We start from the raw sequence: 27815 nt of genomic DNA, 5'->3' as shown, positions 1-27815 counted from the left end.
TTTTTGGGAAGAGATCTAGCAACATTGTTTTGTTTCCTTTTCAACTTAGAGCATTGAGATCTTATATGACCGATCACACCGCAATGGTGGCAAGTTGGAATAAACTTAGATCCATTCAAAACCTTAGGTTGAGACCTAAACAGAGGCTTTGACTTAACAGCCTTTCTCTCCACTTTTTGATTTCTTTTATGTGGAGGAATGTATACTGATTTGTCCTTTAAGGTAGAACACAAACTAGACACAAAATTGGGTACCACAACATGATTGCAACAAATATTTTCATCCTTTTTAACAATAGATTCAGCAATCAAACACTTGGCATGCATCTTAAGAAATTCTTTTTCACATTTAAGATCATCAACAAGTTTGTTAGACAAAACAAGTTTAGCATCCAAGTCCATATTCAAACATTCAAACTCTTTCAACTTTTCAAGAGAAATTTCAGCAAGTTTTTTATATTTCTCAACCAATTTGTTGGATTCGTTGAGCTTAGCAATCAAATCATCATTTTCACAAAATAACTTGCTCAAATTTTTTTGAAACTTCTTAGCATTTTTCTTCAAGAGTTTGTCAACAACACCCATAGATTCAAATAACATGTCATCACACTTATGAGGATTAACACTCATAGAGGCATTTTCACAAATACGTGACATGTTACATTCATCACCAACCAAATCATACAAAGAGGCATACAAAGCACAATCCATGGCAAATAAACATAAGGGGTCAAGGATCACACTTAGGTATTTAAATCACAACAAGTGTACCTGCTCTGATACCAATTGAAAGTTCAAATAGTATAAAAACACCCTTGAACGTTTAGACCCCCAATTTACAAATTAATCAATTCAAGTTTTATGTCAAACAACTAGTGTGCGGAAAATGAACAAAAGTTATAAAACAGAATTGGTAAACAATCTAAGCCAATTTAAAATCACAACCCACAGCAGATAATAAAAGGCAAAGATAAAAGGGAAGGAAGATGCAAACACAAGGACAACACACGATGTGTTATCGAAGAGGAAACCGAAACTCTCGGCGTAAAACCTCTCCGCCACCCTCCAAGCGGTCAATAATTCACTAGAAAATGTAGTTGGGACACATGAACAGCAATAGACCCTCTAAGCCTAATCTACCCGATGTACCTAAGCCCTCCAAGCTTCTTGCTCCAACGAGGTTACGCTGAACCTTTTTCTTTTCTAACTTCTCGAATTCCGCTACTAGACCATAGCATCAACCAATGTAGATTGGTTTCTTCCTAACTGCTTCCCAGAACACCAAACAGCCCTCTCACAGTAATGAATATGGTGAGAACAAGATTTTGGTAAAATGCCTCTCAAGGGTTTGATAATGGAGAGGAAGAGAGTTGAGAAATTTGAAGAGACTCTAATGTATAGATTGTAGGTGAATCAATCTTGATTTACTCTAGGGTTTCTCTCTCAAAATTCTCTCTAGAAGCTTTTTTTTTTTTCTTTTATGGGTATAAGGGGTATATATACTAGGGTAAGAGAGGAATGTGAAACATCAGGTTTTTCAAAACAGGACTGGCTCGCGGCTTGGCCTCGTGACTTGACTGAGTCGCGAGATCCAGTCGCGAGATAACCGTATGGCCAGTTGTCCTATTTTGTCCTGTAGTGCTCTAGCTAGCATGACTGTTCACCTTCTGGCATGCTTGTCACCCACGAGATCCAGCCGCGAGTCTCTGTTTTCTTGCACACTCTTGAGCATACGACACTCTATCTCACTCACTACCCTTACAACAAAACCCACCTAAATACAGGGTTACTAAATACTGAAATACAAGCAAATTTGGCACGGAATAAAGCCAATAAGATGGTTGATTAAATTCAACCTTACACACTCCCTTGCTAAGGAGCTTCCTTTTGGATCCTCAATAGTATGCTCTCTTGCTAAGGAGCTATCAAATGTGCACTGTCCCCTTTTGGGACCGTCCCTTGCTAAGGACTAAATACCATACTGAGCTTCTAATCACGACTTGCCATAGGTTTTCAAAACATATACAAGATACTCACATAAATAATCCATTCAAGATGCTCACAAAAATAATCCAATCATAATTCTCGAAAATATAAGGATATATCGCAATACAAATTTAAATAAATTTAGGTTGTCCCACAAGTTTTTCATAAAACGAATAATTAATGTGCACATCAAGAAATTATTAAATATCCATTTATATGTATAGAATAACAATATATCTCTTATATATATGATAGTTTAATAACCAACAATGTTTGGAAAAACCCCCAAAATTAGTAAACACCACTTACCTCTTAGTTGCAAAAATAAAAGAAATCAACCTTCCTTGAATCACAACAATTCAGTAGAATTAGAACCTAGCAACACCAAAAATAGGTTCATCAATACACAAATTTTCTTACTTACAAAAAATCTGTTTTCACACTTAACGGTTTTATCCTAGACAATATTGATATATCCAAAATTTACCATTTAATCACTTAACTATCCAATTCACTTCCAGCTTTGATCAGATTTTTGGACTTACAATTACTGCTGTATAATCATATCTTTTGGCTCTACCTAATCAGATTTTGGCTTAAAATCATTGCTGCATAATCAGATTTTTGGGCTTAAAAAGTTGATGCATACTCAGTGGCTTAGAGATGATAAATTAGTATCACTAGATGCAGAGGTAGGTATCAAATAACATAATGCAGCCCTTTTCCATTAATATAATCTATGCATGAAACTTTAATGCAGCAGAAAGATGGACATGTGATCAACCTAATATATACCTTAATCTATCCGTCCAATTGCCTAGTATTCCCTTGATGCCACCAAAACACAAGGAAGTTGCGGGACACGTATTGAACAAGGACAACGTGAAGATACATGGCGGATGGGTGGTGACATTTAGTGAGGCCATATGCAGTCATATAATGTTCACAGAACACCCTTTTTCTATCAACATAATCATATCCTTAGATCCATAACAACAGCCCCTATTTTTTTTTTTTTTTTTTCTATTAGGTACGCCACTAACAGATTTTTCCTATAAGATTGGGAAGAAAAGCTAGCGATTGAGTATCACAATTTTCCTAAGTTTAGAGTAGAAGAGAGTCATACCTTTAGTCTCCACTCACAGCCACAGTGAAGCAAAGCAAGGTTCAGTAGTGTGAAGCGGCTGAAGCAAAAGGAGGCACCATTAATAAATACACGTGTAACTTAAGAGGAAAAAGGCTAGGGTTTTCAAGGCCCATATATTTACTTATGCCACTTCACTTGGGCTTCATATCCCTTAGTATTTATCATATTTTTAATACCTTGGGCCCAATATTAATTTATTCCATTTAATTATAGGCCTCCTTTAAAATTTACGTATAATAATTTAATTGGTAACAAAATTTATGGGGTGTTACAAAGATAATACCACATTAAAGGGCATGTTGTTTTACATAAGAAAAGGAAATAAACTCACCCCATTTTAGAGGGAAATTAACACTGATTTATATATCAAACATTGAAATGCTTCCACATGATACTACAAAATCGGCTCAAATTTTAATAGTAGATTTTAGAAAAACTTAAATTTAGAAACATAGTTAGTAATTTTGTATATAAAAAAGCAAGAAAAATGAAACTAAAAAATAAAGTTACAATATAAATTTTAAATATGATATTAAATGATATTTGAACTTAAAATAAAAAATAAAAAAATAAAAACTCCAATAAAATTGTTGCCTTAGACCTCAAATTGTTTCAGGAAAACCCTAGACTTTACTATATTGTCTTTACAAACTAACGTGTTGTCAATCACCAAAAAAAAAATATATATATATATATATATATATATATCCAAACAATCATTAATTATGTTTTTAAAATCCATCAATCACACTTATTATCACATTAATTTGTAAAGTTTATATAGTAAAATGCATAATATTTTTAATATTTTCCAAAGAAAATAGAAATCCCAAAAACCAATCGTAAAAATCATGATGAGTTTAGATATTATATAGCGTGTAAGAAATACACCATTTAGATTGCACCAGACCATCCTGCATAAGAGAAAGTATCTCATTCAAACATCTCATGACACACCCTTCTCATATCTGGTAGCTAGGCTCATATATCTATGAAACCCACATGTTATAAGAATAATGCACCATGAGACAGTCTTATAAGATCATTTCACTGTATAGATCATTGCATTGTGCATCTCCCACAAAAGTAACCTTGCATAGCTTTCTCCAACAAGACAATCTCTAGGAATTTTTTTTTCTTAAATAACAAAGTTCTCATCATTTTTGCTAAACTAAAAGGACTTTTATTTCTTATTGTTTCCATGAATGTGACTTTTGCTAATGATACAAATGAGTGCTAGGTTGGGGAAGAGTTGAAAAGTTGTTTGTTGACCTTATGTCATATTTTTGAATCAGGTATGATGCTTTTATTGATTTGAAGTGCAGGTCATTTATACTCCATGACTACTTAATAATTTTCCATTATATGAAAGATTTTTTTTTATAAGAACCATTAAATTTAAAACTAAATTAGTACCTAGTGCTTTCTTAAATGATGTTTTATAGTGAATATTAGTCTATATTACTAGTATTATGACCACTGCACAGCCTTGATGTGATGGTCACTCCATAAGTATAAGCGCTTGTGGGGTGTGGGGGTAAGGGTCGGGGTTTAAGTCTCCAGAAGAAGGTTTCACGCACATATACACTTGTTTTGTATTTTTTTTTTCAACCAAAATAAAATAAAAAGGTGGGGAAAAATGAATATTTTTAGAATATTCTTCCCTCCTCTTGTTTGGGAGTTTTAACGAAGGGAATGGAAAGTCCATTCCCTTGTTTGGGAGTTTAAGTGGGAGGGAATGGAATGGTTAGGAGGGAATGCTCATTCCTCCCTTTTCCCTCCAAACCTCAAATTTTTGTTCCCCTCAAAATTGGGAGGAATGGGAGGGAATGGGTTTAGGTTTAATGAAATTTTTGTTAAAACCCCTAAATACCCCTTTAATATCAACCATTCTTTTCTCAATCAGCCGTAAGAAAAAAAACATAGCTACACGTTATTGCGTATTTGCTACAAAGTGAAGCTATTGCTGTTTCGTGAGACACCATTGAAGCTACTGCTGTTTATTCTTTGACTGCTGCAAGTTTTGGTTACTGCTCACAAGTCTTTCTTTTTCTTATGTTTCTACCGGTTCTGTTATGTTTGCTTCCTACTCCATGTCTTGTCATATATTTTCTATCTTTGTTTCGTGAACAATCTTCTCCAAATTTATGAACAAATTTGAGGAATGTATCATTGTTTCTATGGGTTATATTGCTTTGGCTCAAATCTGTATTCTTACAAGGAGAGTTCTACATTAGGAGAAGGTTATTTAAAGAATATGTTGTGGGTTTGTGTGAGGAACTATTTTTCATTAATGTCTTGGGATTGTGGATTGAGATTGATTCATTAAAAAAAAAAAAATTTCAAAACCCGTAGAAACACGTTATGCCAATGTATACAACTTATTGGATAATCTTATTTTTGGTCTGACCCTTAAAATTCAATTTGCTATTGCTTTTAAGTGTTCCAATGAATCATTGATTCTTCTCCACACCCCGTTCCCCAATGAATAATTGATTTTGTGTGCATGTGTTTGGACTTGATAGAAAACAAGATAGGGTGGATGTCTTGGGATTGTGGATTGAGAATGATTCATTATAAAAAAAAAAAAAAAAAAAAAAAAATCAAAACCCGTAGAAACATGTTATGCCAATGTATACATTGGTAGTGCTCATAAATCATGTCATTAATATCGCATTTTTGTTGGCATTGTCAGTGGTGTAGGAAGATCTATTCTTTATCAAGTCTTTGGAAGATAGAAATTATTTTAGAGCGTGTGGAAACCGAAGTTGTTGGAAGGGATTTTTTTTTTTTTTTTTTATTATGGTACTATAAATTAGCCACCGTTTATTTTGTTTTTGTCAGGGACTCTAGACGTGGCATAATCATGGAGACTCAACGGTACGTATATTGTTTTTAGAATTTAACGTGTTGGCAAGAGTTTTGTGGGCTAGACTTCAAAGCGTAATTAAAATAATTGTTGCTGATAAAGATATAAGCATAACATGTTAGTGAGTAAGAGAGGAAAGGTTTTAGTTAGTTTACAAATTTTACACTCGTTCGGGGCTATCCAAATAGTGCTATTTGCCTTTCATGTTAGGAGATATGCTCTGTTTTTTGGTCAAGAAACAGAGTATTTTTAAGTCAGCCATATTTTCATTAGGCGAGGGTGAGGATTAGAGAGAGGGTTTTTGTTAGATGATATTCCTCTTAGGTTAATGAATTTAGTTTAAGCTAATATATGTCCAACACTCATAATGCCAGCAATCAAAGAGCACACAACATGTCAGTTCAAAGTTAACATGCAATGGGATGAATGTTAAAATCTTCTACCAAAACCAAGTTTAAAATTTTCTCACGACTTTAGCTCAAAGCAGTAGGTCTGTAGCCATTGGCCCAACGAGTCATTATACAACTTTTCAAATATGTTGTTATATTTTTTACACTTTTTCATTGAGTTAATCTCATAGTTTATTTTGAGTACATTGATTAATTTCTTGAATTGTAAATAAATACATTGATTAATGTCTTCAATTAATTTTTATTTAATATGAATTAATTATCTTTATTTTTTTATTATATAGTTTTTTATTTATTGATGCAAACTAATATTTTTTAGATTAATTTTGTTTTCAATCTTATCTTGTAACCTTGCCACCCCGAACTAAAATCCTAACTCATAATTAGTTAGGCTAATAATGTAACTATATTTTAGAACATGTACCCATTATTTTCTAAGTTGGACTGATAACATAACTATTTTTTTACTTAGATAGACTTGAATGATGAGGTACTTAAGACCATAATTTTTTCAAACTTTATGCGGAAACTAGCCTTGGTTCATGCTGCATGCCGTTATTTGTGTTACATTATCCATCAAAGGCAACGTCTAAAAAGAAGTCGTGTTCCCCACATTCCTGCACAATCAACCATAGAAAGACAAAAAGTTCGTGATGAATTAATGTCTCGACTTAGGAATAGTGAAAAATGCTATGATGTAATATGCATGGGTCCACAAGCTTTTCAAGGTTTGTGTGACATTTTGCGGAGAGACGGTGATCTTCAAGACACATAGCGTGCCACGGTTGAAGAGCAAGTTGGCAAGTTTCTTCACATGCTAGCACATAATCATACGACTCGTACAATGTCCTTCTTTTTTTGTCGTTCCAGTGAGACCATTAGTCGCCATTTTCATAACGTGTTAAGATCAATAATTATGTTAGAGGATCAATTCCTTCGACAACCTGATGGAACCCAAGTGCCACTTGAAATACTACAAAGTAGTAGGTTCAACCCATATTTTAAGGTAAATATATCATGCATATAATTTATATTTGATAGTATTTTAGTACAAATATATTTTAAGGTAAATGTTTTTGAGAGATAATGTTAATCTCAGGATTGTATTGGGGCACTTGATGGAACACATGTTCGTGTCAAAGTGTCTAATGAGGATGCACCAAGATATCGGGGTAGAAAGGGTTACACAACACAAAATGTGTTGGCGGCATGCTCATTTGATTTAAAATTCACATACGTATTACCAAGTTGGAAAGGAACTGCTTCAGATTCAAGAATAATAAAGAATGCTTTAACTAGAAACGATAACTTGAAAATCCCACAAGGTAAATTTAATTCAAATACGTGTTAGGGTGTATTCTTTATAATTAAAAAAATTGTAGTATATAATTAATGGTTGTTATTGTTTATTAGGTAAATATTATCTTGTTGATGCGGGATACATGAATAGAAGTCGTTTGATTGCACCTTATAGGGGAGTGCGTTATCATTTAAAAGAGTACTCTGTTCATCCCCCTAAAAATGCTAAATAATTGTTTAATTTGAGACATGCGTCATTGCGCACTGCTATTGAAAGAGCATTTGGTGTACTTAAAAAGAGATTTCCTATCATAGCAAGTACTACAGAGCCTAATTATTGTGTTGACACCCAAAATGAAATCATTTTAGCATGTTGCATACTTCATAATTATTTAATGGGTGTCGATCCTGATGAAAGTCTTATTGCTGAAGTTGATGAAGAGGTTTGGCATTCTCATCGTGAACATGTAGCCCCTACTCCAAGAGAAGATGGTGAGGATGCTAGGCAATGAGATATTATAAGAGATTCTATAGCATTAGCCATGTGGCAAAACTATGTCCAAATGTGATAGCTTTTGGGTTTATTGTTGTCATGTCGTTTAATAATATGCTATGTTTCAATTACTTAGACCTAAATGTTATGCAAATTTCTCTTTTCATTTTGATATTGCTCTCTATCTTTTGATAATTAATATTAATATTTACACAATATTTTACATGTGTTTTTTGTTCTATTAATTATAGTATGGGTAAGATATCAAAAAAGAATGGTGGAGATCCAAGCAAAGAAGTACAATGGAGTAGTGTTATGGATGATGTTTTAGTGGATGCTTTTTTACATCAGGTGATCATAGGTGATAGAGTTAATGGAACTTTTACCTCTAAGGCATATGATGACATAGTGAAAGAGTTGGCTGAAAAATTTGACATGGAAATTAACAAGGATAAGGTGAAAAATCGACAGAAGACACTGAAGAAGAATTTTCATGAATGCTATGACATATTTAAAGATGGATTGAGTGGTTTTGGATGGAATGATTCTTTAAATATGTGGACAGCTGAACCAGAAGTTTGGGAGCCACTCATAGCGGTAAATTACCATTATTTGTGAGTTTAATTTTGTATTTCATAATTATATTTGTTGTTTAACCATTTGTCTTGGTTTGTAACAGTCTAAACCTACAGCCAAAAAGTGGATGACAACACCTATACCCAACTACTCTAAGATGGCACAACTTTGGGCTAAAGATAGAGCAAAAGGTGATTATGCTGAAACTGCAAAGGAGAAACGTGCTAGGTATGCTGCATCGACCACTATTGATGAGATTGATAATTTGATATCTCAAAATGAAGTTTCTTTGGAGAACTTTGAAGTGGAAGATGATCAAAGGTCACCAAAAATTAATGTCGCACGTTCTCGAGTGTCATCACAAGATGCAATGTCTTCTAAAAGTAAGAAAAGACGACTGGCAGAAGATGATGAACTCGGAAATATAATTTCCCAGTCATTTGATAATGTATCAAAGGCAATTGATAGGGCGACTGAGGTTATGGCAAAGTGCTTTTCAAAGTCATATGGAGCAGAAGTTCACGCATCTTTGGGCCTATTGGACTTAGATTCAATATCAAAGACTGAGGCCTACATATTTTTGATGGAAAATCCAACATATAAGGAGATGTTCTTTGGTTACCCAGATCATGAGCGCAAATGTGTCTTATTGACACTAATGTCTAGGCCTAAAAATTAAAAAAGTGTGGGATTTTTTGGCCAACCTTAGTTTTGGAATGGATTATGTTATTTTGTTTTGTTTTGGCAAGACTTATTACTGGAGTGTTTTTTTTTTTTTTTTTAAAGATATTTGTTTGCATTGTTAGACAATATTTATTTTGTTGAGAATAAATATGTGATGCGTGAATTGCTTTACAACATAGAAATATACATAACTTGTTTTTTAGCTACAATAAAATTTTCTTTTTTCTTTAAAGAAATTGGGAGATGGAGATGTATTAAATTATCAAATCTATTGTAAAGCACACCAGCCAAGAAAGATTCAATCTAAAACTAGCAGCCCCTAAAAAAAAATTTCAAATCGAAATAAAGAAATTGTGCTATTGTCAAATTTTCATGCCATTATCTTCATTTGTTAAATTATTGATTAGCGTGATTATTTCTATTCACCTTGACAAAACTATATTGTAATTCAATAATCTAACACAGACCCAATTGTGGCTAACTAGTTTCACATCATCCACTAAATATTAAACATTTCAAAACAATTATAAGTTCTCATTGATTATTTTTTATGTTCTTTAAAATGAGGGGTACAATAGTAATGTTATTATAAAATGATTCCATTCCATTCCTTACAATGTCACTTCCAAACGGTGTTACTTACTTTCCATTCCATTCATTTATTTTATAACATCCAAACAAGATTTTTAAATTCCATTCCATTCCCTACTAAATCCATTACATTCCATTCCTTTAATGATCATTCCATTCCATTCCTTTATAAACTCCCAAACGGACCCTAAGAAACAATATCATGGTTCATCAGATCTTTCCACCCACCCTCTTTTTTTTTTTTTTTTTTTTTTTTTTTTTTTTTTTCAACCAAAATAAAATAAAAAGGTGGGAAAAAAAATTTCCTTATGAAACAATCTCATGAATCGTCCCTCTCATATTTGATGGTCTCCACACTTGAAAACCCACATGCTATAAGAGGATGCACCATGAAACAATCTCATAAAATTATTTTTCCTATGCATGGAGGTCATCACATTATGCATCTCTCTCGAAACGAAAATAGCTCTAGATTTTCAGCTTTTAAAATCACCGGCAAATGTGGCTTTAGTTTGTTCCAGCAGGGCATATCTAAGATTTTTTTTTTTTTTTTTAAATGATGAAACCTCATCATGTTTGCTAAACGGGACTATTATTAATTTATTACTGCCTATGAATGTGACCTTTGATAATGGTTGGAATGAATGCTACGAATGTGACTGTTGCCGTTGGTTTGGATGAGTGCTACATTAGGATTTGAAAGTTGCCTGTTGAACTTATGTCATATTTTGGAATAAGGTAACTTGTTTTTATTGATTTTGACTACCACGTCAATATTAGTTGGGTAAAATTTTCCAATGAATGGAGGATTTTCTTCATCAAAACAATGATTTCTAAAACTATACAAAACAAAGGATTAAAAAGAGAGCTGATTCTCAAACAAAGGAAATAAGCTCATCTCATTTTTGAGGGAAATTAACACTGTTTTACATATTAAACATTGAAATGCTTTCACATGATGCCCCAAAATTGCTCAAAATTTAATTAAAAATCAAAAGATAGGAAAATTGACAAGTTCATTCTTCAGTCAGTACCTAGAAGAATATATTTAATCTGTTGGTTAAAACGAAAAGGAATGCCTGTCGGTCAACGGGCACATCTCAATAACCTTTATAGCTTCTGAGATCCATGGATAAACGGGATTGTTCATCACTCAAACAACAAAACAAAAGGATCTAATGCCATATTGGAAATCATTCCAATTCTCATAAATAAATAAGGGGTTTCCTCACCGATCAGCGTAATCTCAACTGTGCAACAATTCAAGCAGCAGCTTTGGCTTTTGCTTTTTGTTTCTTGGCATCCAATGATGCTAAGCCTGTGCCCAATCCAGCAGGAGCCTGTTCTTCTTGCCCTGATGTCAATTCATCATTTTTGGAATCCACTGGGCCATTTGAAGGATGGCCATTGGCTTCCTTCTTCACTCCATCAGTTTCCCCACCTTCTGCCGCATCAGGGGTCATACCTGAATTGATAATATTGAGGAGTTGAGTAAGTGGTGGCATAGCTTGCACCGGAACGCCATGTGGACGTATCAAGAGGCCCCTAGCTGCAGCTTTCTTTCTGACTTCAGTTGCTGCACGGGCAGCTCTTTCATCAACTCCCCTCCCTCAAGGAGGATTGTCACCAATTATCGCAGCATTAAGAGATTTGTTGACAGAGGTGCCCGAACTCCCAGACCCTCCAGCTGTTGTAGCAGCTTGGAATGCCTGTATTAAGTCAGGATGGGCCTGACGTGCAACATCAAATATCAAATGAGAAATTCCAAGTACCCATCAAAAAAGAAACAATATATATTTTATGGAAGTTAGGACAGCTCCAAGCAAGAAACAAGCACCTGATTGACACCCAGAAGCGTTTTACAGTTCTCAATTTTTCTTTTTGATAATTCAATACTTGGGGGTGGGGAATATGAACCTTGGATGTCTCCGTTAAAAACACTAAAAGGTATCAATTGAGCTACAAAGCTCTTCGCAATTCTTACTTTTTTTTTTTTTTTTTTGCCAGAATACACTGTTAGTCCCTAAAGTCCACAAACAATTTTGTTCCTAAAGTTTTAAGTGCTAGCTTTTAGTCCCTACAAACTTAAAGAGATCCTTTTTAGTCCCTGGAAAGCTTAAAGTTTAAAAGTGATCACTTTTAGTTCCTAATGTGTCTAATTGAGTGATGACATGTCAATTTTTAATTTGGTCACATCATCAGAGTAAAAGCAACATTTTTAAACTTCAGGGGCTAAAATTTCTTGTGCGCTAGACTTGTAAATAAAAAATAAAAAATTTCTTGTGTACTAAACTTTAGGGATTGACAATGTATTTAAAGCCTTTTTCTTTTAACAAAAAATATAATTTGAAAAGGCATCCATCAAGGGATTTTAATACACTATGCTGTAGTACCAGGCTAAAAAGACCTGGTTTTTAAGAACTCAAACTAGAAATGTAGGGGTTGTAGACACCATACAGAGAGTGAGAAACAGGCCGTGCAAAAAAGGACAATAGCATGAGCACAGGGAAGCATTTATATCTATCAAGCAAAACAGGTTCTGAGATCTGATCCCTTCCCTTTCATTTTGGATAAAGATGAAAATGTCCAGAGCAAATAAGCAAAAAAAAGAATCCAAAAGGACCTTCAAAATATCAATAGCTTTTTGAGCAGAAGCTGCATTCAAAGCTTGGCCTTTTTGCTTCTGTGTATTTATCTATCAAACAAGGTTCACAAATTGAGAAAACAAAAGGGAATACAGAATCTCGTTAAGAACACAAAACAACTGTCCAAGAAAATCTATCACAACACATCTACTCAAGGAGATCATATATTACCTGTAACTCACGCATCTTAAATGTTTTCATCCAGTTTTGAGGGTCATGCGTCCTTGAAACCTCCGCACCAAGTTGTTTGACAAGTATATCATAGGTTTTCTTCTCATGCTGGCATGCCAAAGGCAATAATTAGTGAATTATAATTAATTGTATCCCAATGATACAAATTAAATTTTACTAAGGCACACACCAGGTGAGAAAGCTTGAAGGCACCCATACAATTGAATGCAATGGCAAGAGCATGATAGCATACAGCAGTTTGGCTATGTTCCTCGCCTAGAAGCCTTTCACTTTGTTTCAAAGCTTCTTGCAGATAGAAGAGCTGCGTTCACTTTGTTTCAAAGCTTCTTGCAGATAGAAGAGCTGTGTGCATATTTCCAATGTGGTACATCATTGCAACATTTATAAAAGTTGCAGCAACATCAGGGTGATCTGGGCCTGATGACAAGCTTAGCAAGAGCAATGCCTGAGACATGTGCCGTAATGCAAGTTCTGCTTGGTTAAGTCCATGGTAGAAAAGAGCCATATTGCCATAACTGCAGTGAACCAAGAATTAGATCTCTATGTGACTGTAAGAGAGGATTGCTTGGACACCAAAAAGATAACAAAATTTTCTCCTGTTATACACAGAATTAGAAACAAGTCTTTTTTTTTTTTTTTTAATAAGTAATATACAGAGACAAATCTATTTCATGTTACACATGATTTTCTAACTCATTCTGAAAACCGCATCCACTTTTGATTTCATTATATGAGAATTCTTATTTTTTATTGGTAAATTATGTACACATAAAGTGGGTCTTGAACTCATGACCTCACCCTCTAACTTGCACTTAGAACAGAAAGAGTCATTTGAGAGAGAGCTCATTATCTAATATTTGAAATAGAAACTTGTGGTAATTGAAATAACCACGTCCGTACTTGTTTTTTTCTTTTTCTTTTTTTTTTTTCTTTTGGATAAGTAAATAACTACGTTCAATGAGTTTATATCATCAAACATTACAAATTGACAGATACTATTCAAACACCTCAGTGCATTAAAACAAAAGAAAAGAATAGAAGATCATGCCTGTGAGCAGTGTCAGGGTGGTCCAAATCCAGGCACCGTTGATTTATTATTAGTTCCTTGTGCTGTTGCATTATCGCATCAGTCATGTCTCCTGCATGATACAAAACCATGGCAAGATACCTGAAAAGTTAAGAAAGGGAACACCGGTCAGGCTCAAGCAAATCATAAACAAATTTTCATATTGATCAGCTTTACTCTTGTAAGTACAGATCACTAAATCGAAAATCAATCTTATAACCAAACAGTAGCTACCTTAAAGATGCATAATTTTATAATTAGTCATGTCTTGCAGGGGAACATTAGTGCCTGACAGGTATGATCAACATCGAAGTACAAGATGCATAAATTTTTATATCACTAAGATCAACCAAACAAATATTAGCAACAAATATGCAGAACCATTTTGGTTGAGATGTCTACTGACAGCAATTGGCAACTTCTGATGCATTGGAACAGTAACCTGCAACACAAGTAAAAAAAAAATTTATAAACCATACCAATGGAATTCAAAGAGGGCAAAATAATGGAATAACATACCTGCAGAAGTATTGAAAATGCCTCAGAAAATAATGTGTAGGCTTCACTACGCATTCCCTGGAACAAAGAGTCACATGACTAAATACCATATCTTTCCATACAAGAATACGAAATAAAAAGTTATGAAGAAAATCACTCAGCAGAAGTTTTAATCTTCTGCAATAGGTAGTCATGTGTGAGTTTTCATGAAATCTATCTAGACTGGTTCTACCTAGTGTACGTTTTATCTTAACAGATGCCCTGGAAAAACTCTTTTAAAGATTCAAATCACTCCAAAATAACAGTATATGCTTTTTCAATAGTAAATAATGTCACACCCCAAACCCAATTGGGTCCAAAGTATGAGAAAAGAACTATTAAAATAAACTGTAGGGGATTTTTCTTTTTTTGTTAAAGATAAATAAACATTGTGGACTCTCCATAATATAAGTCAGAGCTTTATGAGACATTTACAAACAATACAATTTACGAATCATGTCTCCAAATATACATGAAATTCCAAAACTCCAAATGGATCAACATAAAATCAAAATCCTTCCTAGGATAGGCAACCTCAACGACAGAATCTAGGCCTACCATGCCCAAGGCTAAAAAGCCTCAAGAGCCCAACCTCCGATAGAATTAGCTATGGCCTCGATAAATTTAGTAAGTTGAGTCACCAACCAATCATAGCATAAATCTCTCAATTAGCATAATGATCCAATCACCACCAATAGAACAAGCTCCATGACCAAGGAATAGCAAATTTATCTAAAAAACCATTGGAGAGTAAGATGAGCTAAAGCCTAGTAAGTAGCATAATTAATGAAGGTGGGGGAAATGCAAGTTTCATGATAATGAGCATTTTACAAAACGTGTTATAATTTGGGAATTTCCATTTAGATCATGCAAATCCATTTTTTCTTAATAAAATGACAAGAATTATTAAAAGAATGTAGCACTAAGCTTTCTTAAAATATTTCAACATGAAACTACATACTATTTGCTATAAGCTATCAAAACACCATTTCAAAACCTGAAAATCCAACCCAAGGCCACATGACAAGCCGCCATAAAGACGTTAGGTATGCCACAAAGATATCAAGTTATGCCACGAAAACACCAATTATGCCACAAAGACATCAATTCGCCACAAGGATGGGGTGCCAAGATAACAATGTCACAAAAACTACGACATCTGGCTGGGTAATCACCAGGTAATTACATGTCAAGGCCCAAGGGTAAAAACATGAAAAGCTCACAGTTTACATGAAATCAAAACATTCAATTTCTAAGTAGTTTCAGTAAAACCTTTGAAATACCCAATATATTCACAATGTTCTCAAATTTTCCAAAATCATTTATTGTCAATAACATTTTCTATCAATTTTCCAAATATCACAAGTTAAGATAAAACATCTTTAGAATTTGCAAATAATGCAAAAAATCCATAAAATCCATTCCCAAGAGTTATATCAAAGATTCTTTATCTCTTCCATACTAGCAAATCATGCATTTCTCCATATGCAATATTAAACATGATGCGCTTTTCATATATAATCATATATAACAGGGTCACGACACAGTACTTTTTAAGAAAACATTGTTCCACAAATAATTTTCCACAATGTGTTTGACCCGAAAACAAAGTTTATGTAACATGATTATTTTCCAAAAATCCCATTAAAAAGCTACTTACCTCAGCAGTCCAATCCAAATTTACCTCAACTGAGCACCACATTCAACCAATCAAGTTACTAGTTCCATCACCAAGTACCTTGGAACCTAGAAACACAAGTATCAAGCCTATTAATAACAAGGCCTACTACAAAATTACGCTATCAAATTTGTCTCCATAAATCAGAAATGATTCCCTCAAAAATCAAACCTAAGGCCCTAAAGCCTAGCTTAACTATCCCAAGACAAGTACCCCTATCCAAATGGGAACCAAACAAGCATACAAGAAACTCATAGGACTACAACACAACCAAAGCCTTTAATTTCCCTTCCGCAAACAATATACATTTACTAACTTGATACAATATATGTCATTACCAAATCATGGTAAAATTAGCCAAAGTAAAACACTTTTCAAAGAAAGTACATATGAACTTACAAGCTAAACCACACAACAAAAGTTTGGAGTAAATTCCTTAAAGTCTCAGCATCCTAATCACACTTTCAGACAACTTCCAACAGGTCAGCCCTTTTTATAAAATTCGTTTGGTCCACTTAGTGTTATTCAGAAAGCTTGAAATTAAATAGGGAGAAGTCTTTATATGTCTAGTATGTACCACCAGAAATTCAGCTCAAAATGAGTTTTCTATAATTTATTAAAAATCAAGTAATGCAGCTTGCTCAAATCTATCAGGGACAGATTTACAGTCCCAAAAGAAAATTACTATTATTTTAGTACTATTTCAAAAGCTTTGAGACTTGATTAACCTTGAACTAAATTTGTTAAAACACATAAAGAACTAGGATTTCAACTCATAACCTAATATAACAATCATCACAACACAAGTCAAGAAATTCAATCCTATAACTCATATAGGCAATTCATCAAACAATTGGTAAGCAAAAAACACATGCTCACATTTCTTACACAAATATATTGTTAACGCCACAATCACAACCACATATGCCAAAGACATTTCAAAATACAAGGAAACCCTCTTTCAAAAATTAACCCCAATTTCCCATATAAATCAAAAACCAAAATAGTTTCTCAATAAACCCAACTCACATGCTTGCCAAACAATAAATCCATATCACCCCATTAAATTAAAAACTTCCAATCAGGTCTTAAATGTCCCAACAAACACAGCAAAACAACCCCTAAAACAAAACCCACACAACAAGAAGCAATCTTGACAATATAGGATAAAAACCCAAAGATATTAGAAGGTGGATCATGGAGATTTTACCTTACATTCATATTGGGAGAAGTCAATCCATGGAGAAGAGTTTGATGACCGAAATTTTAGAAGCTAACCAAGAGACCAAGGGGGAGGAGAGATTCGGGAAAGAGAGGTAGAGGGATTTGTGTGTTTGTGTTTGTCTTTGAGTGTGAAAGAAGAGTGGCAGCCAGTCAAGTGTGGTTGAGAATGAGTGGGTAGGTGGGGGTGTCACGTGTGGGTCTAAAAATCTGACCTTTTTTTTTGGGGGGGGGTAATAATTGGAGTGTTACAAATAATAACTTAAAAACAATGTTGATTCAATTTTAAACCAATTTCAACAGGCATTATTATACTCAAGATGAATATCACAATTGCCACCAAATTCATGATCCAAAATTATGTTTGGGATTGTAAGTTTTTTTATGATTAATGTGGCATTCTGTTGACTAGACAATACATACCAAGAACTAATCTTATTCCACAAGTACTTATCAAAATAGGCAGTGTATACCAAGAAAAACATATTAGAAAAGAAGTACTGCTTCAAAGTTTTGGACGATAGCTCGTTTCAAGAAGACCAGCTAGTTTGGCAAGTGTGGTATAAGTTTTCCAAATTCTGGAAATGAAATTTCCTTCAAATACTTGGGTTTAAAATGAGAATAAATTTCTATTATTTATTTTTGATCTAGTTATTTAATTTTTTGAGTTTATTGAATTGCAGGAAATTTTGGGAGGAACCATCCAAGTCCCAAATCTCTCAGGAGATGTAGTCCTCAAGGTTTGTTTAACGTGTAATGTGTTGTATATAATTAGTACTTGTGCAATGAGAAAATTCCATTTATGACATCTGTTTTCTTTGTTAACTTATTGTCATTTCATTTGGAATTCACTCATGAGACTTGATTATTGGACTTGACCCCCACAAGGGATGGTTAAACAAAGCATGGTCTCCACGTTAAAATGTCCAGTGGGATATTGTGGATAATTTTTTGATTCTTTGAAAGAGATCTTTATGGGAATCATAAAACCGTAGGGCTGTTATTTTCCTTAGAGATAAATAGTACATCTCATCATTCAACCTAAAAGAAATGTGGTCAATTTGGTTTGAAAATTACCTCTCCTACATTCCCAAGAATGACTTCCTGGTCCGTGAATTGGTGTGAGTAATCCGACTTTTTGTATCTCAATGTGATTCCAACAGAGATATTAAGAGTTGAAATCTCCAGTTAGGCAGTTACCTACTGTAAGTTTGTAACTATCAAATTTATCAAAAGAAAAAAATAAAAAATAAAAATAAAAACTCAAAGAATTCACCAAATTCAATTTTTGTGTAGAAAAATGGTGGTTGTTTTTTGCAAAAAATTTTGTAACTAAAATATGTTATTGGATGTGCTTTAATAACTTTTCGTGATTATTTTATGTAATAAAATTTGTAGTACTTTTTTTTAGAGCATTTGTTAATGAACTATTTTAGGAAGAGAAGTATCATGTCCAGGGCCGGTCCTTCCGCTAGGCCAATTAGGCAATTGCCTAAGGCTCCCAAGTGGAAAGGGCCCCAAAATTTTAGAAAAAAAGGGGTAGTAGTGGCAAAAAAAGAAAAAGAAAAAAAAGTTTCAGATGTATTACAAATATCCAACACATCCTTTTAACCACAAAAGGAAAACTTTTGATAGATCCGGTTAAACATTGGTTTTAAACAAAATCATTACCCAAAAATAACATTATTATCCTCTAGACAAACCAAAAATCAACAAGATAAATTACAAATCCGGTCTAAGAGATTAACCACAAAACAATCACAAATCAAAACAAATAAAACAACTCAAATCCCTAAAATTTTAGTTTTATCATTCCCTACTTCCCTCTGCTTCTTTCTCTCTGCTCTTTGCCTCTCTCATCTCATTCTTTCTCTGATTCTCTCAACAGCTCCATTGTTGCTGGCACAAGCTTTCTCTGCCTCTTTCATTCCTTCTCTGATTCTCTGCTCTCTGCCTCTCTCAACTGCTCAGTGCTCTGCACCTCCACCTCTGCTCTAGGTTTTGAGTTTTCTGCATATAAGCGTATCGGGTACAATTTATTTGGGCGCTTGGCTAGTTGGCTTTCAGCCTTTCTCTTCATTTTATTTGTTAAGATAAAAAGTTGGGCCTGCCTCCTACCTGTACGTTTGTCACAGGATCAAAATTTTCTTTTAAATTTTTTGCCTATGATGGCACTAACCCCTAACTTAGTCTCAGCCAACACTCCACACACACACACACACTGCAAGAACACTCAAAACAGAATTATCAAGGAAATTCACACACACTCAGTAACACAGTATTTACAGGGCATCAACCCCAACCTTTATTACTCAATATCAAGTACAAAAGGAAGCTTGGAGAATACACACGAAATTCTCAAAGAAAAATTACACACTTTGCTATTGATAGCCCCAACATCCTAGGATAAATATACAAAATTAATTATCACGGTAGTTACTGCCAAGTAACTGGCCCTTGTCCAGGACTTGCTGCCACATGTGGTCTAACTTAGGACACCTTCAACTGATGCTGTCTTGGCCTGCTTTCCACGTTTCCAGCCCCTACACTGCAAGTTTGAACATCCACAAAGTCAGGAACTGCTTGGTAACTGTCGATAACTGCTGCTGCACACTCTGCACATGCCAGCCCATGCCTCAGCACATCATTATGAGGCTTCTACCCATGCTCCCGCAGCCCACACACAATTGTTCCATCACATTTTAGAAGGCTTGGCCCCTTGCCCAAGCCCTTCTCATCAGCATCACAGCCCACACAACATGTCTATCTACAGCACATCAAATAATTGCCATCAGCCCACTCACACAAGTCCATGCATTCTGCCAGCACCAACAAGCCCAATGCCTTGCACAGCCTATCATCATCACAGTAGCCCAGTACTACCTTGCATCCAAGCCACCAAACCCACACACAAAGCAATCATCAGCCAAGCCACCATTGCCATGCACCATCCCATAGGGTCAGCACCATCTGCTGCTGCCCAACATCAAAATTCGTTTCTGCCCACCATGGTCCTCCTCTGCCATGGCCTTGGGGCATCATGTGAAGCAAGGTGCCTCCACATGCTGCCCCTCATCATGCACATCACTCTGAATCCAGCAGGGAGACCGGGCTTGTCCCTCTCAAAGAGCAATTAGGAGCTTCACTAGATAGGCATGAGGAGCCATTGGTGTCTTGTGGGGTTTTGATTTTTGTTTATTTGCATGTGAAATTGGCCATAAGAATCTCTTTCTAGTAGGTTGGTTTTTCTCAATTTAATAAAAATAAAAATAATAAAAACTAGCTTGGATTTATGGAGGTCCCACTTGGGACGTTACTGGTTTGGTTTTCTAGCTTTGCTTTATGGATGTGGCACTTGAGACTTGACTGGCTTGGCTTTCTAGTAATTGGCTTGGATTTCTAGTAACTAGGTTGGATTTACCCTTTCCGTATATGAGAACTTTCGGTGATAACCCTTTTCTTTTTTCATATCTAAAGATAACCCCATGTTATTTTTCTTGTTTATTAGTGGGTGACTTTTTTATTGAATTGTATTGATTGTTAATGTGTGAGAGTGATGGAAGACAAATGCATTTGAGTTGGGTCACCCAGAAAAGTGAATTTGAATACTATTTTCTGCAGTGATTGAGAAGGTTCTGTACAGTTTTTGAACTGTGTTTATTGAATTTATTTGTATAAGTTTCGGGTTTTGCTATGATTCTGTGTATATTTTTTAAAATAAAAGCCATTTTAGTTTTTTATTTTTATTTTATATATATATATATATATATATATAAATTATAAGTCCTTATGGTCTTTTCCTATTATAAGTCCTTATGGTCTTTTCCTTTGATAAAGTCCTTTTGGTCTTTAAAAATTACAATAATTTTTTTAGGCTTTTTGGTCAAGACCTTTTGTAGAAGTTTGTAGAAGTTGTACGTGTACCATATTACCAACGGAGTAAAAAAAAAGAAAACAAAGAAAAAGAAAACCAACCCAACACGCATTCCCCACTTGACTATTTTCCCTTTTCTACAACACACCAGCCACGTGAATGTGATAGCACCAAGAAATCATGCATCTTGCATTTACATCTGTCATATTTCCCCACATTTTTTTTTTTTTGGGTATTGCTGAGCTAATCCTTTATTAATGACTCCTTATGTATATTTCTATTTGTTATATGTGGGTGTGTGTGTCTTGAGGGTGGTGGTGGGGTTGTGAAGGGGTGGCTCAATTATGTTTCTTTATTTGTTAAATTGGAAGTTGTGTGGTAGACAGCTTGTTGAACTTGATTGCTTGGAACACACCTTGGTTAGTGATTTATTTTCTTGCCTAAGAGCATTAGTATTGAGACTTGTATATGGTATATGTTGCTATATTTTAACATAAAAACACAAAAACAAGCATTACCCGGTCTCTCAATTATAAAATTTTTTACAATTGTGCTATAGTAACCTCTTATATGTATGAGGGTACCGTAGCACAATTGTGCTACAATTGTGTTTTTTGTTTAATGGTGGTGGTGGGTTTTTTGTTTGTAGTGGTAATTAGATTTTTTGTTTAATGGTGGTGGTGGGTTTTTGTGTTAATGGTGGTGGCTGTGTTTTTTGTTTATGGTGGTGGCTGAGTTTTTTTGTTTAATGTTGGTGGTGAGTTTTTTGTTTATTGTGATGGTTGAATTTTTTGTTTATGGTTGTGGCTGAGTTTTTGTGTTAATGGTGGTGGCTGTATTTTTTGTTTAATGGTGATGGTGGGTTTTTTGTTTATGGTAGTGGTTGGGTTTTTGTCTTAATGGTGCTGGCTGTGTTTTTTGCTTAATAGTGGAGGTGAGTTTTTTGTTTATTGTGATGGCTGAGTTCTTTGTTTATGGTAGGGGCTGGGTTTTTGTGTTAATGGTGGTGACTGTGTTTTTTATTTATTGTGATGGCTGAGTTCTTTGTTTATGGTAGGGGCTGGGTTTTTGTGTTAATGGTAGTGACTGTGTTTTTTGTTTAATGGTGGTGGTGAGTTTTTTGTTTATGGTGGTGGCTGTAGTTTTTGTTTAAGGGTGGTGGCTAGTTTTTTTTTTAATAAATAGTGTTGGCTAGATTTTTTATTCGTTGTGGTGGTTGGGTTTGTGTTTATGATAGTGGCTAGGTTTTTGTTTTGGATTTCACTTTATTTGTTTTTTTTTTTTAAATTGGGATTTTTCTGTATTCTTTATGATTTCTCCATGGTTTGTAATGTGGGTTGGGTTTTTATTTGATGAGAATGTTGTGAGTCTTCTTTCTTTGATGGTTTGGCTTCATATGATGTTGCATTATGATTATTTTGTCTAGTTTGTTATTGGGTATTGTGGACATTTTTTGCATTGTCTTACTAATAATAATCTTTTTTTGTTGTAGTACATCTTATTAGGGATATAGGTTTGCAATCATGTTTGTTATTGATGTATTTTCCTTTATACTTGTGCAAATATGAGATTGGTGGCAAAAAGATAGCTTTTGTGGGACTACTTGAACTCAAATAATTTTTAGTAAAGTTTGGAAGCTAAGACATTATTTGTATATAAATGGTTGTAATTACTTTGTGAACATCTTTATTGCATTTTTAGATTGTATGGATGTTTTTTTTATGGATTTGGTTAGAAATGAATGAATGTTTTTTTTATGGATTTGGTTAGAAATGAACAGGTTAATGTAATGGCAAGTAAATATAAAGAATATTAATAAAAAAATAAAACTGGTGATGATAATTTTCGTCTCCATATCTGACTATAAGCAAAAATTGATGACGAAATAATTCGTCACATGATCTATTGAAACTAGCATATAACCCGCACAATGTGCGGGATACTTTTATTTATTACAAAAGACATATGGTTACTGAAAATTTAAACATTTTATATTAAGATAATACAAAAAAGGCAAATAATTACTTGCAAGAAAAATAAAAAACTAAATTCAAGGAGTTTTTTTTTATAGAGATTTCAAAATCTAATCTTGAAATTTGTGCCCGTTTCAACAAAATTTTAAATAGATCTCTTAGAAAAAAAATATAATATTCCTTTACCACTACACTCAAGTAAAAAGAAAGTGTCTTTTTACTCCAAGAATTTATTATTCAAGAAAAATAAAAAGTTTTTTTTTTTTTTTTTTTGGTAGACGCTTATATAAGTAACTTCAACAAACAATAATTCATAATTAGAATAAGTAACTAAGTTTATGATAACTAAGTTTGAATATTATGAGTTTATCTAATTTTTATGACGTGGTAAAACATTTACTTAATTAGGTTCACTTATCTTATATTTACTTAATGATATGTATGTGTTGCATAGGTGAATTCACGATTATTTAATTATTTTTGTTAAGTTATATGCACAATTATTAATTTCACATCCTTTGAAAGAGAGCGAGCATGTAATTGGATTGGTTTGTGAGTATTAAACTAAATCCTTTTTTTTTTCTAGAAGAAACATAACTCCTATATGGCAATAAATGGTTTGAGAAATAGATACCAAAACTAAATATTTCATCAACATGAGGCAAACAAATCACCCTTAAATTTCCAAATCATTATGAAGTACATTCCTCAAAGTAATTATTGAATATTATCAGCTAGCTACAACAAAGATACTAATTGTCAAGGAGCTACATGGTATTGATGTTTTAACAAATATACCCAATGGTGCTCCTAAGAGTAGTAAAGTCTTGCATGCAAACCACCAAATTATGCCCAGCGCATAATTTTCCAATCATTGTATCACTATGGAATAGAGTTTAGAAGGAAGATATTTTTGCTTAACCACAAACATCTTTATAAAGAGAATGAAAGGGTGATGTCTCACCATTGTTCAACTTATTAACAAAAGTGTAATAATTCATTTATAGTGAGTTCTCATCATCCTTGAAGCTTCTAATATACATTTTCTTTGGCCAAACACACTGAGAAATATATTCTTTGGCACCAAGACCTAGTCTTCTACTTGGAACTCTCATTATGTATTTCTCTAGAATTCATTGAATTCCTGCCAAGAACTAATACCCTAAAAATGTCCCACATAAGGGACATTTTTGTCACCATGAATTTTTAATCCAAGTGTTGCAAATACATCATCAATTATTGAAGCATTGCCTTTGTAGTAATCAAACGCCATAGTAAAGCCTGAAAGAAAATTTTAAAAAGGAGACTGAATTTTCATTCATAAATCAACTTTATTGCAATCATGATTCATGTTGGAGGACAAATAAATTCATAAAAAATTTCATATTAGTCAAGAAAAGTAATGGTAGTGACAAAATTTGGTAGTAATTTTTTCAAAAATATTCAAAGAATGTTATATGCTAATAATCCTAATTTTTTAGGCTGCTTGACAAAACTTAAGAGGATAAAATACTAACCTTGATAACCTTCAATGGATAGGCATGCCAACCTTCCATCTTGAGAAACACTTGATGCACAATTGACTAAAGTGAGATAAGTGCCGAAAATGTGATTATTGGAAATTTCTTCAAGTCTTTGAGGACCATTATCCAACCAAGGTGATATTAAATAATTAAAAAAAAAAGTTCAAAGATTGATAATTTTCTGTTCTAGTTATATAAGAGCTTGGCAGATGAAAATTTTGAGAAGGGAAGAGAAGAGGCAGTAAAAAATAGATAAAAGGCAAAAAACAAAAGGAATTTGTTTTTTTCTTATGTCAAAGAGCTCCAGAAATTTGGCCAGAGGTGAAATTTCTTTACTTAAAGGAGGCAACTGTTGGGTTACACTTCTTGCAAAATTATGACCAACTGTTAATACACTACTTAACCTCAACTACTGTAGCCATACATAATAGAAGCATACATAATAGAAGCTTGACACTTAGGTTTTTTTTTTTTTTTTTTTTTTTTTTTTTTTTTTTTTGTGTGTGGCAGTTATGGTGCGTATAGTTATATATGATTGTGTAGTATTAGTTTTTACTCTATTGCCATTCATAGTGATTATAGAGTTCTGCAACTCTGGGAATTGATTGTTCTTGGTCTGGAGATTACTGACTATGTATATTAGGTCCATAAAGGTATTCTATCCAAGAAAGCCACTTTAAGAAGATCTGAAGTATGATAACTCATTCATTTGATTTGTGGGATTTCGCTGAACCACCAATTATAAATTTACTCTTATTAATTGCCATCTGCAATTAGAGAGAAGTATAGGGGAAATGTTGGTGGTTGATCTATTTGTATTAGTAAATGTGTGTGTCATTATAAGCACTAATTTCAGGACATGGACCGGAATATATCCATCATGCATAACAAAGTTAATTTTGGACTTTCCAAATGTTAAGCCCAAGATGGAAAGCTACTTGTATCTACATAGGAAATCATGTAGCTTCTTTTAACATCCAGCAAAAGTCATGAACACATATGCCTCTGCACATGTATTAAACACACTACCCTAGACTTCTAGTTATGTCCCTACACATTTTACCTGACTAATGTTAGGGACTCAAGATCACTGCCAATTACCTAGAGATTTGGACAACTCCACCTGCACCAAAAAAATCAACTTAAGCCTTTACTTTCTTCATGACACTTAAGCATTTGTTCCTCAAATTTTATGTCACGAGCAGATTGTGTGTTTGGCTTCAATTCTAGATCTGTGGGATCCATTTGTATTTACATAGATCTGGATATGGATTAACAAATTAACAGAAATTGTGTTTCTTTGTGTCAAAAATAAATTCTTACTGATTTTTTTTATAAAGAATCTAACTACACAATAATAAATTTATAAAATAAAAATCCCAAACAGTATTTTTTAAGAATTTAACTACACCATAAAAAATTTATAAATTAAAAAACCCAAATGCAGGTTCTCTTATTACCTTGACAGGTCGACCGTTTGACTTAACGCTGATCTTCTAGTTCAGTCCTATATTCCTAGAATCATTCCAAACTTTAAAAGACCACATAGAAACCCAAAATTCAAATTCATTTAATTTTGAAATTTGCAGCAAAAATCTCTAAGATGCTACTTTCTATGGAAACAAAAAAGAGAATTCAACAAAACCTCGTGCACTAAAAAAGCATCCCATGCAGAGTCCCTGAGATTCTCAAAGAAGCTAATAATCTGTTTTTTTTTTTTTTAAAGGAGAATGAGAAAGAGAAAGAGAGAGCACAACAATTCAGTTAACAGAGAGAGATTTAGTGACCTGATGAAGTCGATGCCAAGCATGGAGAACCCAAATACCTGAATCAAAACCAAATCTAACCCAAATACCTAATCCAACCAAATACCCAAGCATAAATCATACTTAACGCTCAATTTCAATGGTTGGAGACCAACTGTGGTGGTGGTCTAAGATTTATATCTATGCCATTCCCTTTGTGCCTTACTACCATCTCTCTCTCTCCCTCTCTCATTACTTTTTCTGTGGGTTTTTGTATTGATAAACTCTAAACTGCATAAAGAGTACTTAATAAACTGCATAGAGAGTATTTCAAGAAGAAAAACAATTGAAGTATAAGCATCAGATTTTAAGTTAAAACATAGATATATTGAAGATGCTAATTCGAATAGGAGAAGAAACAGTGAGATGATGCAAACCTTCCATATATGTTGCAAAGAGGAGATGGGTGCAGAGCATGAACCCATATATTAAAACAGGTTTGTTTAACTCTTCTTTTGACTTAAAATTGTGCCGCAATACATTGCCATCTTTCGTTTAAACAGCCAATTTTGAGAAATTCATCTAACCCTTCTCAAATTTATGTGAAAAAATAACTGTTATAAAGTCCTCTATAAGTTGATTATTGAAAAAAAAAAAAAAAGTCCTCTAGAAGTGCACAATTACCGCAATAAAGATGAAGCAAACATCAGACACCAATGCTTTCAAGATTTCTAAACCTTGATTATCCAAAACCAATTATAAATACCCTAAAACTAAACCAAAATCAAACACAAAATTAATTGAATCCAAATACTCACAAAAGTTTTTAGTATATTGAGAAACTAAAACGAATCAAAAAATCAAATCAAAACCTAATGTAACTCAAAGACATCAAACAAACATATAGTAAAAGACAAATAGTAACAATGAATGCAAATATTAATTACGTTGCAATTCAAAATCTATTTTTTCTTATTTAAACATGATAAGTCACAATCCAAATTGAGTCATGCGAGTTCAAATGTCAAGAGAACACTTCAATCTTTGCATTCATTAAGGATCTTAATTCTAGCAAGAACCAAAGAAATTAAAATCTAACTGTACCTTTTAATTCTTTTATTGCAGAAGTCCCAATGTCTTTATCCGGCACAGGGAAACGGTATTCTGCAACTGGAGGGAGAAACAAAAGAAAAGAAAAAAAAAACAATTCAGAAATTAATTTCAGTGGCAAACGAAGAAAAAAAAAACTGTCAAACATGAACAAAATTCTAACCAAAAAAAAATAACCGACAAAACAAAACCCAAGA

General features: G+C 33.7%; 2 protein-coding genes and 3 long non-coding RNA genes across 5 annotated transcripts; 2 read left to right on the top strand and 3 right to left on the bottom strand.

The window, feature by feature from the left end:
* The first annotated feature begins 4855 nt into the window (after window positions 1-4855).
* Window positions 4856-8468, top strand: LOC115972805. Its single transcript, XR_004087542.1, has 2 exons — window positions 4856-5172; window positions 8455-8468. It is a non-coding gene; the product is annotated as an uncharacterized LOC115972805 (long non-coding RNA).
* A 50-nt stretch (window positions 8469-8518) lies between these two features.
* Window positions 8519-9458, top strand: LOC115972750. Its single transcript, XM_031093010.1, has 2 exons — window positions 8519-8800; window positions 8883-9458. Exons 1-2 carry the CDS (start codon window positions 8519-8521, stop codon window positions 9456-9458), a joined length of 858 nt encoding a protein of 285 aa, XP_030948870.1.
* Window positions 9459-11443: 1985 nt separating this feature from the next.
* On the bottom strand, window positions 11444-12742 carry LOC115972802. The gene is made up of 2 exons (XR_004087541.1): window positions 12678-12742; window positions 11444-11784 (listed from the first exon to the last, which is right to left on the bottom strand). It is a non-coding gene; the product is annotated as an uncharacterized LOC115972802 (long non-coding RNA).
* A 456-nt stretch (window positions 12743-13198) lies between these two features.
* LOC115972749 (clustered mitochondria protein-like) lies at window positions 13199-17515 on the bottom strand. Its single transcript, XM_031093009.1, has 5 exons — window positions 17383-17515; window positions 14477-14533; window positions 14364-14399; window positions 13940-14059; window positions 13199-13406 (listed from the first exon to the last, which is right to left on the bottom strand). The coding sequence occupies exons 1-5, from the start codon at window positions 17391-17393 to the stop codon at window positions 13199-13201; spliced, it is 432 nt and encodes a 143-aa protein (XP_030948869.1). The 5' UTR covers window positions 17394-17515.
* Window positions 17516-24130: 6615 nt separating this feature from the next.
* Window positions 24131-26502, bottom strand: LOC115972792. The gene is made up of 2 exons (XR_004087538.1): window positions 24758-26502; window positions 24131-24521 (listed from the first exon to the last, which is right to left on the bottom strand). It is a non-coding gene; the product is annotated as an uncharacterized LOC115972792 (long non-coding RNA).
* Window positions 26503-27815: the final 1313 nt, after the last annotated feature.

This window comes from Quercus lobata, unplaced genomic scaffold (assembly GCF_001633185.2).
Source record: "Quercus lobata isolate SW786 unplaced genomic scaffold, ValleyOak3.0 Primary Assembly Scq3eQI_73, whole genome shotgun sequence".
NCBI classification, from domain to species: domain Eukaryota; kingdom Viridiplantae; phylum Streptophyta; class Magnoliopsida; order Fagales; family Fagaceae; genus Quercus; species Quercus lobata.
Note: the sequence above shows the minus strand (reverse complement) of the source record. Positions and strands in the feature narration are given on the sequence as shown.